Source organism: Battus philenor, unplaced genomic scaffold (assembly GCF_028537555.1).
Source record: "Battus philenor isolate CCGP_79_NKW_IND1 unplaced genomic scaffold, ilBatPhil1.0.hap1 SCAF_13, whole genome shotgun sequence".
NCBI lineage: Eukaryota > Metazoa > Arthropoda > Insecta > Lepidoptera > Papilionidae > Battus > Battus philenor.
This window is the reverse complement of record NW_027181675.1, coordinates 1,456,600-1,472,831: the sequence shown is the minus strand read 5'-3', so window position 1 is coordinate 1,472,831 and position 16,232 is coordinate 1,456,600. Positions and strand designations below refer to the sequence as shown.

The following is a 16,232-nucleotide window of genomic DNA, read 5'->3' as shown; positions in this document are numbered from 1 at the left end:
TTTTTATGACCAACGAACACTGTACCGAAGTGGTCAAAGATGCAATTCATTTCAAATAAAATCTTGTTTATTACGTTGTCTTCAACTATCATCTTGGTTCCAGTTTCTACGCGGCAGAGATCGCCATCGGTCTCTTCTTCTTACATTCCCGCGGCATCGTATACCGCGACTTGAAGCTCGACAACGTGCTACTCGACCAAGACGGCCATATTAAGATCGCAGATTTCGGTATGTGCAAGGAAGGCATCACTGGTGATAAGACAACTAAAACCTTCTGCGGAACACCCGATTACATCGCGCCGGAGATCATCCTGTACCAGCCGTATGGCAAGTCCGTCGACTGGTGGGCGTATGGTGTGTTGCTGTATGAGATGCTGGTGGGACAGCCGCCTTTCGACGGCGAGGATGAAGAGGAACTGTTCGCAGCCATCACCGACAACAGCGTCTCCTACCCGAAGACTTTAAGCAAGGTTATTTACTTACTAGCCTCTTTTAATTTTAGGTAAGCGACTGTTTTTTCTGGACTCACTTTGAGGTCATTTGAGAAGGTTTACACCAGTTAATAAACTAGTATCTATTATTAGAGATTCATTAAGATAAGCTTCTACATATTGGTGTATCTTTTTATAGACGGTATTTGGTTACTATAAATAGTAGGCTCTTGTTAGAGGCCTTTTGACAAAGATTACCATGTTTACTAGCCATATTTATTATTCTGTTTTACTGTTCTTTGCACAAGATAACTATTTTTACTAATATATATAGCCAGCGGCCTTTTTGACAAGCAGAACGCCACTGTTGAACAAAGACCTCTGTAGGAAACAGTATATCTTTTACTAGAGACTCTTTGTGCATGTTTACTGTACTTAGCGGTCTTTCCTTCTCCTGACTGATTGAGGAAGTTAATTATAACTATAGCTGTAAATAAATGATGGTGAACAGGAGGCGAAGGACGCGTGCAAGTCGTTCTTGACCAAGAACCCCCAGAAGCGACTTGGCTGTGGCATGCGCGGTGAGGAAGATGTACGCACGCACGCCTTCTTCCGGCGCATCGACTGGGCACGCATCGAAGCACGGGACGTCCAGCCACCATTCAAACCAAAGATCGTAAGTTTTATTTTATACAACGGCAAATAACGTGAATATTTGGCCATCGCCATACTAGGCATCGTAATTAAAAAAAAAAATTTTTTAACCAATGGCTCCAAATGTGAACTTTTGGTTATCATAATTCATCGCAATGTAATAAGAAGAAAAGTTTTTTATGTATTGTCCTAAGGTAACAAACGCGAACATTTAGCCATAGTCATATATCGAAGTGTATTTACAATACAATAAAGTTTTTTTTCAACCAAATGCATAAAATGTAAACTTTTTACCATCGTCATAAATAAAATTACATAGAAGTTTTTCTTTAATCCAACGGCATTAAATGTTAGCTTTGGACTATCACAATTCATCGCAATGTGAATAAAAAAAGAGTTTAAGTTTTTTATGCTAAGGCATGAAATATAATTTTTTCAGCCATCGTCATACATCGTAGTGTAATTAAAAAGTTATAATAAATTTTTATATTTATCCAATGGCAACAAATCTGAACTATTTGCCATCGTCTTTAATTAATTGATTTCTACTTGTTTTATGAATAATCGATTAAGGTCCAGGAAGTCGAATCTGATTTTTTTATATTCATGACCCTCGTTTTTGAGGATCTCCTATTCCTCGTGCCCTGTCACGGTCAGGAACGTTTGGGGTTAAATGATTTGATCAGTTTTTAATCTACATTCTCTTTCGTTCTTCACATTCCTTTTACGCTTCTAATGATCTGTCGTTCTTCGCTAGCATTTCTACTTTCTTACATCTACTTCCTGCCTTCGTCTACATTCCTAGATCACAGTTTATTACATTAATTATCACAGATTGTTTTTTACAGACGCTTTATATTTATTTTATTTATTTAAATTTCTTTTGTTATTTTACTATTTAGCTCTATTGGTCATACCTGTTGTACCTCCTACGTAAATAGAGGCGTCTCACTAGAAAGTGATCTTTTCTGTATCTTTTTTTTTTAATTTAAATCTCATTTTGAGAAGCAACGGGACGTGTTAAAGTTGCAGAGTAGCGTTTGTCAGAAGTTTTTTTTTATTTAATTTTATTTTGTGTAATTTTTTTTTCTTTGAACGTAGACTTCTCCCTAGTTTTTTAATAAGACGAGTATAAATCTGTCTGAATTTAGCTTTCTCCGTCAAATTTGATAAGATCACCAGGCCATCTTATGGTTGGACGTCTAACACAGTGCTGTAGCACATCGTCTTCAATCCAGAACTTTGAAGTTCTAGCGGCCACTTGTTGTGCCCACTGTGTGGCCTATTTACTACCAATATGCTTAGTGTTATCGGTTATTTTCTATCTACGGATCTCCTCATTTCTGTTTTAATATATAAAGTATTTATATACCCACAGAAACACCGCAAGGACGTGTCGAACTTCGACAAGCAGTTCACGCAGGAGAAGACGGAGCTGACGCCAACCGACAAGCTGTTCATGATGAACCTGGACCAAACGGAGTTCATGGGCTTCTCCTTCCTCAACCCGGAGTACGTGCAACACGTTTGAACGCACAGGTAAGACAACACTACTGAAATCATCAAAGCATACGTTAATACTGTTCTTACTTAGACTAGGTCCCATAATGGGCTCCGGAAGAATCGCTTTTCACCAAAAGAGTCACACTATTGGCTCTCGAGGACTCACTTCTCATCAATAGAGTCCCATAATCCCCCAAGCATAAGAATCAGTAAAACGTCCTTTAATAAACCCCATTTCATAAACTTTAAAAAAACGTTCTAGTTTATTCTACACTAAAAAAAATTACCAAATTTGTCCTGTTTCGTTTTTTTTATCTTTTTTTGATTATCATTATTGCCATAAAATTATTGAACGTAAACACCACCAAGAACCTGATTGGTTACGATACTTTGGCAAGCGCAAGAAGCACAGATTCATGGCATCTTAAAAGGTTAGAATTCCTTCCACCTGTACTAAGGGTTTTGCTAGTACTTTTACAATACGAACAGCCAAAGAGTGGAACAATCTACCTGCGTCATTGTTTCCAGAATTATAACTCAGTAATCTTCAAGACAAAAGTGAAAGGGTTTCTTTAGGGTCAGCATGTATCAGAGGCGGCTCTAGCTCGTGTAGCGCCCGTGTGCAATGAAACCCTGGCGGCCCCTCGACCTGACCCCCCTCCCCCTGCGGCTATAACTATTACCTTGCCGCCGTAACAAGAAAGAGTTTTCATATTCCAACAAGCTATTTTATAAGTAGGTATAGCTTACAGTATGGTGTTAGTTACGGGTTTTCTACTTATGACGGCAGAATAACACTCATTGTTTTTATGCCTGTAACACATCTCTGTTGCGAAACTAAGCGGCGAACCGCGATAGATTCCAAGACGATGCTCTTAGCTGTGTTAGACGGTGGCGCCCGTGTGCATTGCACACCCTGCACTATAGGTTAATCCGCCCCTGGCATGTAGTATCGACGACTTCATCATCTTATAAGATCTCTGTCTTGACTTAATAAATTCTTTCGTATAAAGTCGATATTTATTAATAGTATATGTAAGCTTTGGAATGTTTATTATAATACCTTTTCTACTTATTTCAGAGTCGGAACTCTTCGTAATATCGACACGGGGTCTGCGCAGGAGTTGACTCCGAGAACGTCTATCTGTCACCGAACATCTTGTATGACATTACTTCGCTGTCATTCATTACTTCACCTTTCTAGGTTAAGTTTCGGACCATTTTACTCGACCTTTTGAATCTAGGAGAAGTTACGTTGTAAAGGAGTTTATTCATTGCTCATTGTTTACGTTTTTGAAATCGTTTTAAGTACTCTTCCATCCGGTACGACATGGCGGATGACTTCGTTATTTTTCAACATATAATTTATTATTGAATAAGACATAGATCTTGACGAATTTTCAAAGCAATATTAAAATTTAACGCGTATCGCTTTTGTATGGAAATGCTCTCTCATATGTAATTTCAAAAGACTTTTTTCGTTACTTTTATTTTACGTTACACATGTACCCTTAGCGAAATTTCGCTATTTATTTTTATTGCCATATAAAAAAATGTTATTATTTTCCATTTAAATATATTTGTGCAATAGACACAATTAATTTTAATTAGTGAAATAATTGAGCTTTGAATTGTTCATAGTTCGTTTGCGTTAAGAACATTGTAAATCATTGTCCGCCGACATACCCGCGTTGACTTGATCTTAACGCGAAAGAACTATAAAGTGAAACATATAGCGATTGAGATTTCGGGGCCACTTAAATGTTACCAGTTTAATCGTACATTATTATTATCAAATGTTACACGTAACAGGTTTATTTTATCTGTGTCGTATGACTTCGTTCGTATGTGTTGCCATTGTTTCGCTATAATTTTACACTCACATATCACTGTTAAATGTAATTAGAATAATTATTGTATGTCGTGTCGTGTGGATGGTCGATTGTTGGTATATTCTATAATTATTTTTAATCTATGGTCTCCAACTATACTGTCACTTTCCATTTTATTCTTACGTCGTTTTAACGTGTTCTTTGACTAGAATTTTGACGTTTGTTTTATCTGTCGAGCGGGAATCTCGTTGGATATTGTTTTGAATATTATTAAGAAAATAATTTCCTTTTTTTTATCGGAGATATATATTTATAATTTATGCGTTTTAAAAACTCTTTTGCTTTTTTTAATGCTTTTGATAATTTTATTGCGTTATCCCGTTGGACATTACGTTTGTATAGTCTATGATGTTATTTTTATTTCATCTATATCGGTGAGTGTGTGTTTGTATGATGTGATCATATATTTTATGAGCTTGTCTATTGAAGTACTCGTGTGTGTTTGCGATGTTTCGATCACCTCGTGTTGTGATTAAATTATTTTAAATACTCCGTTTTAATTTCTAGTACATTTTTTGAGAGCATAAGATAGTAAATTTATTGGATTGCTGAAATATACTATATGCCTCGAAGCATTGAAGAAACATGGTAGCACAGGATATTATATTATACTTTATAGCACAGAAATTTTACACAATTACATACCAAATTTATGTATTTATATATCTCTTGCTAATAAATTCGTACCAAAAGAGTTAAAACTAAGTTGCTCACATATAAGTTACTTATGGAGCCTAGGAAAACTCTAACAAACTTGGCTTTGTCTAATGAAAACTTATATATGGTTAACATTTATCTTTGTTTGTAAATTAAACCTCCGATACTATCAAATGTAAATTATATTCATATATATATATATATATATATATATATATATATATATATATATATATATATATGTACAGTCAATTCGTTGGTGTTTGGGTCCCAAAAGTGGGAGCCTACAATTTAATCACAACACGAGTGGACTGCGCTTTCGTTTGTGACTAATAAATGACTAAACTAGCCTTACTAACAACTTTATAAAATAAATAAAATGATAAATCTAAATATATCTAACTTTTAAATAGATTAAATGGATTTGAATTTAAAAGAAGACGGAAAAGCATCTGATTCTAAATTGAATTGTATTAATAAATGAAATTTTAGGTGTTTTAATTCAGATAAGGGTTACGATTGAATGTTTTATTGAAGTAACGTGACATTTCGCAACTTTTTTGTGCATCTCAACATTTGTAACCTTCGAAATCAAAGACAATCATTTACTCTTTTATTGTTTCTTTTTTTGTCATTATCATGAAATAGATTTAAAAATAACATAAATTGTATCTTCATTTATTAACGATATAATATATGTAACGATGAACAGAAAATAACAAGGATTCCTTGCAAATAAAGCGGACAGATAAAATATTTTTGGCGCCAACGTTTTGACAGTTGTGACGTCACCAATATGTCCTCCGCCCGCGTTTGTTTACTTTTTTTTTCATATATTCTTAAACAATATGTAAATTACTAATAATTTTTGCAAAAAATTGATTCATTTTTGACAAATTAACATAAATTTATGTGAATGAAGTATATATAAGTAAAAATTCAACATATTGTGTTTTTGGCGTTTTGTCGTCTTCAATAAAACATTCAATCTTTTCTTCCGCGTCGCCATTTTTTGTTCGGGCGATGCGGAAGTGTTACGTCATTAGATATTCTTTAATTATATTACCTAGATCTAGTGTTAGGCGCTGGCTCATTTCATGCTTATAACCTTTTCAATAATATTTATAATCTGTGGACACAAGATGGCGTCTTCTTTCATTACAAATTGACTTTAAATTTTCGATCATGTTTGACTTTAATAATTAAAAAAAATTTAAACTTAATTGAAAAGCTTTTAAAAGTTTAATTAAAAAAAGAATTTTTATTATTCATATTGGTCATATTAAAAAAAAGTATCATGAATTCTTAATTCAAAAATTGCGCCATAAAACTCGGAAATTAAAAGATTTGTAAAGTTGATAATAAAACATCTTATGTTTATAAATAATATATGAAACAAAAAATTAACTTCATATAAGCGATATTTACAAAAACATTTTTTTAGACCGGAATTTCACTGCTGCCCACGCGGCGTTTGCAGATTCCACGGATTGAAGGCAGGACTAAAGATCGTGTCGTTATATACTACTGTTGCATGGTATTAGGCCCCACGGTGGGACTTTAGCGTGGGCTACCACTTGTTGATAAACGAGAAGGCCAAAACTCGAGCTCTATTACAACATAGAAGACTTATGAAGAGCAAAACGCCACAATATCACATATAAAGAAGCAAGTCCCAAAAATATGGCATTGATTCCATCGCATTTTTGAATTTGCAGTTTTAATTAATTTTAAAGTTCAGTGTCATAGTTTAGAACGGCTGGAGAGGGATTCAAACTAGCTATCGCTGTGTAAGCCGGGAGTGGCATTGTTAGCACGCACACATGTAACAAACCCACGCATACAAGTGGAGACATACATGTGTGCGATCTTAACGAAATACACAGTCCGGTTTCCTCTTGAAAATCAAAGTATTGTCGTGTGATTATTTAAAAAAAAATTTATTTACAGATCCTGGCGATAAATATTGCACATCGACCTTTAGAAAGAAACAATCGGCTAATTTCGGCTTCGTACATCATTATCTCTGTCCCACACTATGTGACGTTTTGTCAGTAGTATTTCGTGCAACAGAGATAACGCTCGTCTCTTTCCAAAGATCGATGTGCAATATTTATCGCCGGGTATTATACTTGAATACTCACATATTAGTTAAAAAGTTAAAGGAATATTTTTTGGACTAATGTTGCCATTAACAAATTTTCAAATTCGAAAGCAATCTTTTTTTATTTCAAAGTGTTCATATTCTATCTTTGTGGCAACCATTTATACCTATATAAATGAGTCGCTTAAAAATATTGTTTAGATGTTTTTAATAATTATTATTTTACACATATCCGCTATATCTTGCAAAGCGACAAAATAAAAAAAAAAACTGGCGAATTAATCACCAACTCTTATAAAGTTTTAAAGTTAAAATTACTTTTGGACATCACACACGACAATGCTTTGTATTTTAACCCCGCTGCGAAAATATTGCCCATTTCAAATTATCTTTCGGTGCCTATATAAACTCATTACTTATCTGTCTCACTAACTATCATTGCTGAATCTCTGTTTTTCCATACGTAGATCTTAGAAATAAGACGTATTTATTACATTGCCACTATATTGTAAACTAAACACCAATCTTTTAGTCGTAGTGTTGCAACATTTGTTGGTATTAATTAGTGTTGCCATCTAAATGCTGTATTCGACATGCATGCTAACGTTTATAATTCGAAATATAGAACGTTGCAGGAATATTTCTCAATGGGAAGAACCTGCATTCAATCTAGAATGTTCGGAAGTGTAAGAGTCAGCTTAGGTCAACTTAAAGTTACATGACGTCATAGCTAAGATCTCACTTGTAAATAGCATAGGACACAGCTCATTTTATATAAGCTTCTCGACCACGTTTTTATCTAATTTATTGGATTTTATTAAAAAAATGAATTAATGATATTTGACTATTTAATATAACTAGCATAATCGCTTAGATGCATAGTGACGCGTTTTTAAACGGTTTTTTTATCGTAAATTATCGATAAAATTATCGTCTCTATTATCTGTTATTTAACATCTTCTTCGATGACATATATATTCTATATTTTGAAGCGACATATACATTAAATTGCTTACTAATTGTTTTCATGCTGTTCTAATGTAATATTTGGAAGACATAAAATCACATATTTGTTATCGATTGTTTACAAAACAATGTATTAAATCAGTTACTAATTATTCTTTTTAAATGTTAACCATACGTTTTTAATAATTTTAAAATTATCTAACAGATGTTTTAATATATTTTTAATGTTTACTTACAACAGCCATTATTATGTATACATAGTTTATATTGTGTTCAGTGAGAAATTTAAACACGTTGATATTATTAAGCATAGATTAAAAAATGTTATTTAGCGTTAGTTTGCTCTGTACGTCACCATCGTCGAACTGTCAAACACGTTTGACAGTTCGCTTTTTTTTTTAAATAATCGCAATTAAACTTGTAGCTTAAGCAACCGGTCATTTGTCCCGGCGTTTCATTAAATCATAGGCCTAAACTCACACTTCGTAGAATAAGCCCGTAGTTGATACAGGTTTTAGTATACTTTTTACTAATATATTTAAAATGTATAGAAAAATAAAAAAAAACGTTTTAATATTTTACATTGTCGACGTCTTTGCTGACCACGCACGTCGCCTGTGCCAAAATATATTTAAATATTTTTCCATTGTATTAGATAACTATTGTAATCAATAATTTATCTATTTGCTCGTGCATTATCGGCGGTGTAAAAATAAGCAAAACTGAATTTCAATTGTAATTTATTCCACATAAATACAATATATTGTTACCTTTTTAACATAAGAATATATAATTTTATTAGTCAATAAAATACCGTAACGCCGCTGGTAATGTGTATTTCACGTTTAAAAAAACATTTAGCACTATCATTGTTCTCCACATTAAGGTCTAATTACCTACGTGCTTATATCCAGTATTAAACACTTTTTTTATTATAACGTATCATGCATTTATAAAATTCTTAATGTAATTTGGCACACAATTTCAATTATTTCATAATCTGTATTGTTTGACAATTGACTATAACGCCATCTAGTTTAAGCAAAGTGAACTATTGCAATAATGTATGCTAACCTCTTGCGTAATTATGGTCTACTCACACCGTGTACAACTCTCTGTGATATAATTATCTTTCGACGTCGCTTGACATAGTTTTAGGATCAACAGAAGGCTTCGACTTTCGCATATAATTGGTTCGTGTATGTGCAAATGATAAAAAGGAGTGATTTAAAAAAATATTAGCCAAAAACTGTATTTCAAATTTTTATTTAACAATATGAATACATGAAAAAGTCGAAAGAAGAATATGACCCTTTTGTACCAGGCGAGTATATCTTGGTGGCTTTTGTCACTATTGTCCTCAGAGAAAACCGCTTAAAGTATTTGCGGCTTGTTTGAATGTAGAACGAACGAAGAAGAATGTGCGGAAATCGAAGGCTGCCAGTGTTCAATTTGTAATCGATTTTTAAAAAAAAATTTTTTGCTTTTTAGTTATTAACTTGACATGCTGGGAAGTTAATGTTTAAATTTTTTTGTTTTTACTATCTAAAATAGTACTAACAAATTAAAAAAAAACATTATATTTCTTTATTCGATTTTTTAGCGTCTTTCTCTTGTATTATTTGACTAAATATATTTTAGCTTTTTTATTTGAAATATAATTTACTATTTACCTCGAACACGGAATAATGTCTTTTGACCTTAATTAAAGAAAAATCATCAAAATGTGACAACACAAAAATATCATTCCGTTCGTGCCAAGATTTGACAGTTGACATTTTAACTTTTTTTTTTGTTTGTTTTGAAGTTTGTATCCAGTGTTATGCCACCGTAAAACTCTGTCAAGCGACGGACATTGTTTAAAATTAAAGTGCACTTTATAATTGTGTTAATGTCTACCATTGTCGCCTCTAGACTTAATGTTATAAAAATTTTATCTTTTAACCTTGTGAAAGGCGTGTGCGCGGATGCTGCGGTGCTCTCTGCCCCTGCCTTCGCAATCTTCTCGTGTGATTTCGCGTATATTTACGATTAATATTAATACCGTAGCGACAGTATTTCGATTTGTAGTATTAATTCGTCATTTTTAGAATGTCGCTGGGACGTTACGTCGGGGAGTTCCCCTATTCGGGAACTGTGGAACGTTATGAAATCTCTTGAAGTGGATCGATTGTACTCAATAATATAAATTTCTAAATCATTAGATTCCTTGTTTGTTTTATTTATTATCCTTTTTGTTAACATCCCTTAGATATTTATTAAAAATGTAATCGAAAAACTAAACTATTTATTTTTTACAATTAAATGAATAAAACAGTAACGGTTGGTGGTTGCGTGCAGCGGTCCAACACTGGTCATTATGTTGATATTTAAAGGTCTTTTCTTGTCTTGTCCCTAAGAGCTAGTTTCCGCAATCTAGAGGCACTTCTTTCATTTTGCGTGGGGAGGGGGGGGGGTTTACCTTGCAGCAAGACTGAAAGCTTATGAACCTTATTATTGATAAAATGTAGCCGTGTGGTAGAAGTTAGTATTACAATTATGCTATGGAATATCTCCTATAATTTTATCTCTTTCTCTCCTCTCATGACCTGGCTCAACATCTGGTTGCAAAGTGCTGCATACGGGTTCATCTCCACAACCTGAAATCAATATGAACATGATCAGTGTTTTTCAATTTATTTCCATAAGCAATTATTTTACTGGGTGAAACCATAGACAAATAACTACTATACACTGACATCATGATTTTATCAAGTTTTTTTTTTTATAAAATGGACAGATCAGTCTGCATTACTAAAATACTTTTTTTTATAAAATAAAATCTGTGTTTTCTTTCGCCTCCACAATTAAGTTTTTTCGACCTCTCAACACTAACACATAGTCAATGTATATACAGAAGATAAAAAGCGAAAACAAATTGATCTATTCAATTGTTTATTGACAAAGTTATTACACTAAACATAAACTTAATTTTGAGACAACATTTATTTTAAAATTTAACATCCACAGAAGAACAAAGATCAACGAAGTAGCTCGAAGAATTGCTCATTTAAAATGGCAGAAGGCGGGATACATCATTGCAAATTGCCTTTGATGCTGTAATGTTGTTGATAGATGACCAGGGGCCGGTAAACGTATCGTGGATAAACTTTCCAATAGGTGGACCGGCATCATAGCTATCTTTTGGGAGGCATATAACCTAGCAGTAGGTGTTTTATCTGATATGACAATTATTAATTGAAACGACTTGTTCACATTCATAGAACAGACTAAAAAAGATATTATTATTGCAGTCATACATAAGTTTACATAGCTTATACTAGATGTCGCTAACAGTACTTTTTTTATGACCCCCGCTATTGGGGGCCTCTCGTAACCCTATCTTGTGGTGGGACAGGGTCTTGGCAATTTATTTTTTTCGCTTAGTTTTTTTTTTATTTCCGTTCTCTGCTTCCATTCTTCACATGATCTTTCGTCCCATTCTTTTATACCACATTTCTTCTTTCTTACCCTTTTGCTCTGTTCGTCTATCATTCTTCCCTTTTTCTTTTTAGATTTTTTGATTTATATTTTTATTTTACATTTTTTTTTACACATTATTACTTATTCTGTGATCATTTCTATCAGAGTTTTGTTTCTATTTACGTTTTTAATCTATTTATCTTTTTACGCTAACAGTACTTTATATGAGCTACATATTATTTTCATATACAATTAATAACAATGATTATTAAATATGTAGTAAATATACTGACCTGTTTCTTGGCAAAGCTGCTGCCTAACTTGGCAGCTTCAGCAAAGGCGGCGCGGGCTTCGTCGTCGGAGCCACGTTTGCGGAGCAGAACACCGCGTTGACACAACGCGAGAGCTCTAGCTCGGGATCCCTTGCCTTGCGTTAATTCCAAAGCTCGATCCAAATCCGCCATGGCCTCTTTAAATAGTTACCATTACTTCATTACAGATCTTTTGAAGATACAGAAAGCAAGCTAAACGTTAAACGTTCAACTTAGATCTTATTGTAAATCCATGACGGAACCCTATGTAAGAAAAGGACCAATATTTAGCCACTTCCGCACATGCAGAGATAGTCGTGCAATAAAGTGCACCGCCCGCCAGCCAGCTGATAAATGCGTATGCGGCAAACTTACTCAACACGTGTTTCACCCCTCCAAAGGACATCTTCAGGAGTTATGTTACACCGATTAGTGGCAAACACAGAGTATATTATAATATATAAATAATATTGGTCCTTTTCTTACTTAGGATGGACTTCCGCAAGGTAACGCCTGATTCCATTAAATATTTAAGAACCTTATGTCTAGCAGTGAACGTATTACGACGGCATGATTTTTTTTTTAATTGTCAATGTCATACGACACACGTCCAATGAAAAAAATATTCTTGATTCATTTATGAGACTAACAAACTCTTTAAACATCCGACCAAGAGGAGGAATCCGTACTCCCCTTCAAGCACCGAGTAGTTGTCATGTTTATTTATATATGCCTGCAAAAATCACAGTACCTGGTCGGTAATTTTGCGGTTTAGTTTGTAGATTTTATGGTAATTTCGCAGACCAACAATAAATTGAATAAGCTGTCAATGTCCTATAGACTACCAGCATTAAAATCTGAAACAATGCTATCAACATAAGCATTCCGTATGGAACAGCCATGCAGTTTACTGCACATGGTAATATCTCATTTTGTTTAGAATAGAGAAAAACTCTACTCCTAAAGAGAGTTAAACTCCTTCCGCATACATGTCTCCACCAAAGAACGTTGTGATAACTTTTCTTGCGTTGCCAGCGATATTCATTAAATCCTTCTAGTCAGGATCTACCCACTTTAAATATACTACAACAAAAGAAATAGTTTACCGTTGTCCTTTAAAATGAGACGCAGGAGTTGTGCTCTATCGTTATAGACTTCAGGTCTACCGGGCGTTGATTCCACTGCCTTGTTCAGCATCACCAGCGCTTCATCCATCTTCCCGGCTTCCGCCAACCGTCTGCCGCGGAGGCAATAAGACTTCGACTCTTCATATTCTGGTGTACTTGGCTCTAAGAATAATGACGCATGTGATAATATGAAATCACTAAAACAATTTTTATGAACCTCATATACCTATATATATATATATGTATATATAGGTAGACAGGGTATATATATATATCACCCTGTCTACCTCCACCCATGCCTAGTTTATAGATTATACTACAAAGTTCCAGACCATTACGTTATCACGACCAGCTATTTACGGTGGATCTTGTCTCCACCGTCTCCGACATCAATACATAGAAACGTGACTACCCCGTGCGCGTACGCACTACCTAACTAAGCAGGTGATGGAGTTGAAAGGCATACTCACTTCCTTTACATCACCAAGAACATACTAACGATTTATTCTTCGCTCGAAATGACAGGTAAGTTTACTCCCATATTATACGGATTTGGTACCGAGTAAGTTATTTGGACAGTGATTTTTTGAGCGATTTGGAAACGTAGTTTGAACCAAGCAAAAGTATATTTTGTGTTAAAATAGGGTGACCATCTGATTTGTGAATAAAGGACTCTTTGTGAACCAGTGATGTTTCATTCCGAGTCAGAACCCACAGTACGTAACAATATGTACATATACAATATTTAAACAAGCCTAAAAAGTACAATCCATATTATTCGGAATTTGCATGATTATTTGATTGTATATATATACAGTTTTACAAGACAACATTGTATCACGTTAATCTAATGTAAACAAATGTGTTGGTGCTGCCAACATTAGGAACTGAGATAATTTTATCATTACCAAATACAACAATATCTTTTTATTATATGGGAATAGATTTCGTAAACTAAAATTAAAAACTATAAATTTAAATTATGTAAACAGTTACGTTTTTGGTCAATTTATAAAACAACTTTTATGAAATCATAGCGTTTTAAGAAATATCTCATTTGCATACGATTATATATAACTATGATAAGAATCTTCAAAGTGAAATTCGCGATGCAACAAGATATTTACATATTTAATATTAACGGGTCAAATGGCCAATTCTAAATTTTCATATAAAATTTTAAAGCACTATCTCTTTCCCACACCACCTATGTCACGTTTTGTCAGCTGTATTTCGTGCGACAGAGAAAACGCTCTACGAAGCCGAAATCAGCCAATTGTCTCTTTCTAAAGGTCGATGTGCAATATTTATAGCCGTGTACTATAAAAAATGCGATGATCTTAGAAACGGTCAATATAGTATTCTGTTTAATTATAATAAATATAATTTATATTTAATTTCTCACAACCATATTTTATACATTCAAACGTGAAACATAAAATCGATTTATTTATCCTGCTATGGTAATAGGTACCTAATATGTGTTGGTATGATTAATGTTAATATATATAATCTGCAAACATACAAAAAATCTGTTAGTTTTACATTCACAAATATAAACATGTACAACATAATTATGTATATAGTTTACTAGCACATTCGCCAGTAAAAATATTTTAATATTTTATACCTATTTCGTATCACCATATATAAAGTGATCACTCTGAAATGTGTTACGTTATTTTTTTTATTCGAATGCGACAGGCACCAACATTTGGCAGTACTAACTCTGCAGGCACAGATAATAAACAATAATTGATTTTAAAATGTGGTAATTTGAATTTTAAAACTTATATTATCCTTACGCTATTTATTATTTCTATACCACATGATTTTTATATACCACACATTAATTGACATCAAATGTTAATACATTTCACACCTTTAAATATAATGTTATATCTTTTACACCCAAAACAAATAATTGTATATATTTTCTATAAAATATTCACGCATTATAATTATAATTATTCATTGTAAGTTATAAATATAGTGCAGATTTACATTTTTAATCAATCACACATGTTCTACTGAATAGAAGCCTTTTATTTGCTAGTTTTATTGCGGAAACACAAGTTGATTAGATAATAGTGTATAAAAACTCACTTTGGAATATACATGGTTTTATCTTTTATCATATCTATTGTTTTTTTTAAAAAAATACTTTATATGAAATTAAAGTTTAGTAGTAAAAATGACCTGAGGAGGACTTAGTTTTGCGGTCTAGAGTTCTATTCCCGGGATAGTCTTGTATAATTCATACTTTTGCATTAATAATACAGCATGGCCACTGACCACAGACATATTTCTAGAGCAGTGATTCCTAAAGTGGTCTATATCGACCACTAGGGGTCTATGACAACCTGCAAGGGGTCTACGTCAGCGAAAAAAAAATTTGGGGGTCCGTGAAATGAAAATGGATACACTGATAGTAGTAGCAACACATACACTGATAGTACCTATTTACTTACATCATACTATCTTATATCAAAACATTCACATTATTTATAAACGTACCTATGAAGTAAAAAAATTACTGCTTATGTTATTTTATTTAAAGTTTATTTAGGGTTAAACAAAAACTGTGTATAATTAATAAATTTTGTTTTCTTATCAATGAAATTTCTTTAAAATTATGCGAATCGAAAAATTTTGTTTACTTATTGCAATGTAACATCGTCAATCATCATTTTTAGGTTTCGTTTAGTTTTAAAATAGAAACTGTTTACCCGGTTCATCAACTGGAAAATCATCTCCATCATCAGCTACATCAGCGATGGTGGCGGTCGGGTCGAAGATACTGCGCAGCACAGCTCGGTCTCTCTCGCACAACTGTTCCAATGCGGCCATCTTTACGACAACCTACTATCAAAGTCCGCACCACACTGACGCCAAAACCAGTCCATCAAGTTACTCCAAGTTACGCCATTAACATAATTAATTCAAACATTCAAGGCAATTTACTGGAATATATATTCAAGTTATATTTACATCGGAAACTTGTAAACAAGTAGATATATATTTATGACAGCGTTTATTCCTCTAATGTTGCGTTTCAATCAGAACCAATAGGATAGTGGACATTAAACAGGATAAAATCCTAAATATGAGAAAATATTGAACGA

The 16,232-nt window shown here is 33.4% G+C and overlaps 2 protein-coding genes across 2 annotated transcripts in view; one reads left to right on the top strand and one right to left on the bottom strand.

Annotated features, from left to right (window-relative positions):
- Positions 1 to 4,126, top strand: part of Pkc53E (Protein C kinase 53E) — a 274,807-nt gene extending 270,681 nt beyond the window's left edge. The window contains exons 11-14 of the mRNA XM_068776905.1: positions 104 to 470; positions 943 to 1,107; positions 2,464 to 2,624; positions 3,670 to 4,126. Coding sequence (XP_068633006.1) covers positions 104 to 470; positions 943 to 1,107; positions 2,464 to 2,616 — 685 coding nt within the window. The 3' untranslated portion in view covers positions 2,617 to 2,624; positions 3,670 to 4,126. The remainder of the gene's footprint in view (positions 1 to 103; positions 471 to 942; positions 1,108 to 2,463; positions 2,625 to 3,669) is intronic.
- Positions 4,127 to 10,673: 6,547 nt separating this feature from the next.
- LOC137933544 (tetratricopeptide repeat protein 36) lies at positions 10,674 to 16,006 on the bottom strand. Its single transcript, XM_068777504.1, has 4 exons — positions 15,837 to 16,006; positions 13,087 to 13,269; positions 11,963 to 12,138; positions 10,674 to 10,846 (listed from the first exon to the last, which is right to left on the bottom strand). Exons 1-4 carry the CDS (start codon positions 15,955 to 15,957, stop codon positions 10,763 to 10,765), a joined length of 564 nt encoding a protein of 187 aa, XP_068633605.1. The 5' UTR covers positions 15,958 to 16,006; the 3' UTR covers positions 10,674 to 10,762.
- Positions 16,007 to 16,232: the final 226 nt, after the last annotated feature.

Excerpts from the sequence above, each read along its gene's own strand:
- LOC137933544 (XM_068777504.1), bottom strand. The coding sequence starts at position 15,957 with ATGGCCGCATTGGAACAGTTGTGCGAGAGAGACCGAGCTGTGCTGCGC. Across the intron at positions 13,270-15,836 it reads TTTTCCAGTTGATGAACCGG|AGCCAAGTACACCAGAATAT; the intron begins GTAAACAGTTTC and ends CATTATTCTTAG. Across the intron at positions 12,139-13,086 it reads TCTCATTTTAAAGGACAACG|AGGCCATGGCGGATTTGGAT; the intron begins GTAAACTATTTC and ends AACTATTTAAAG.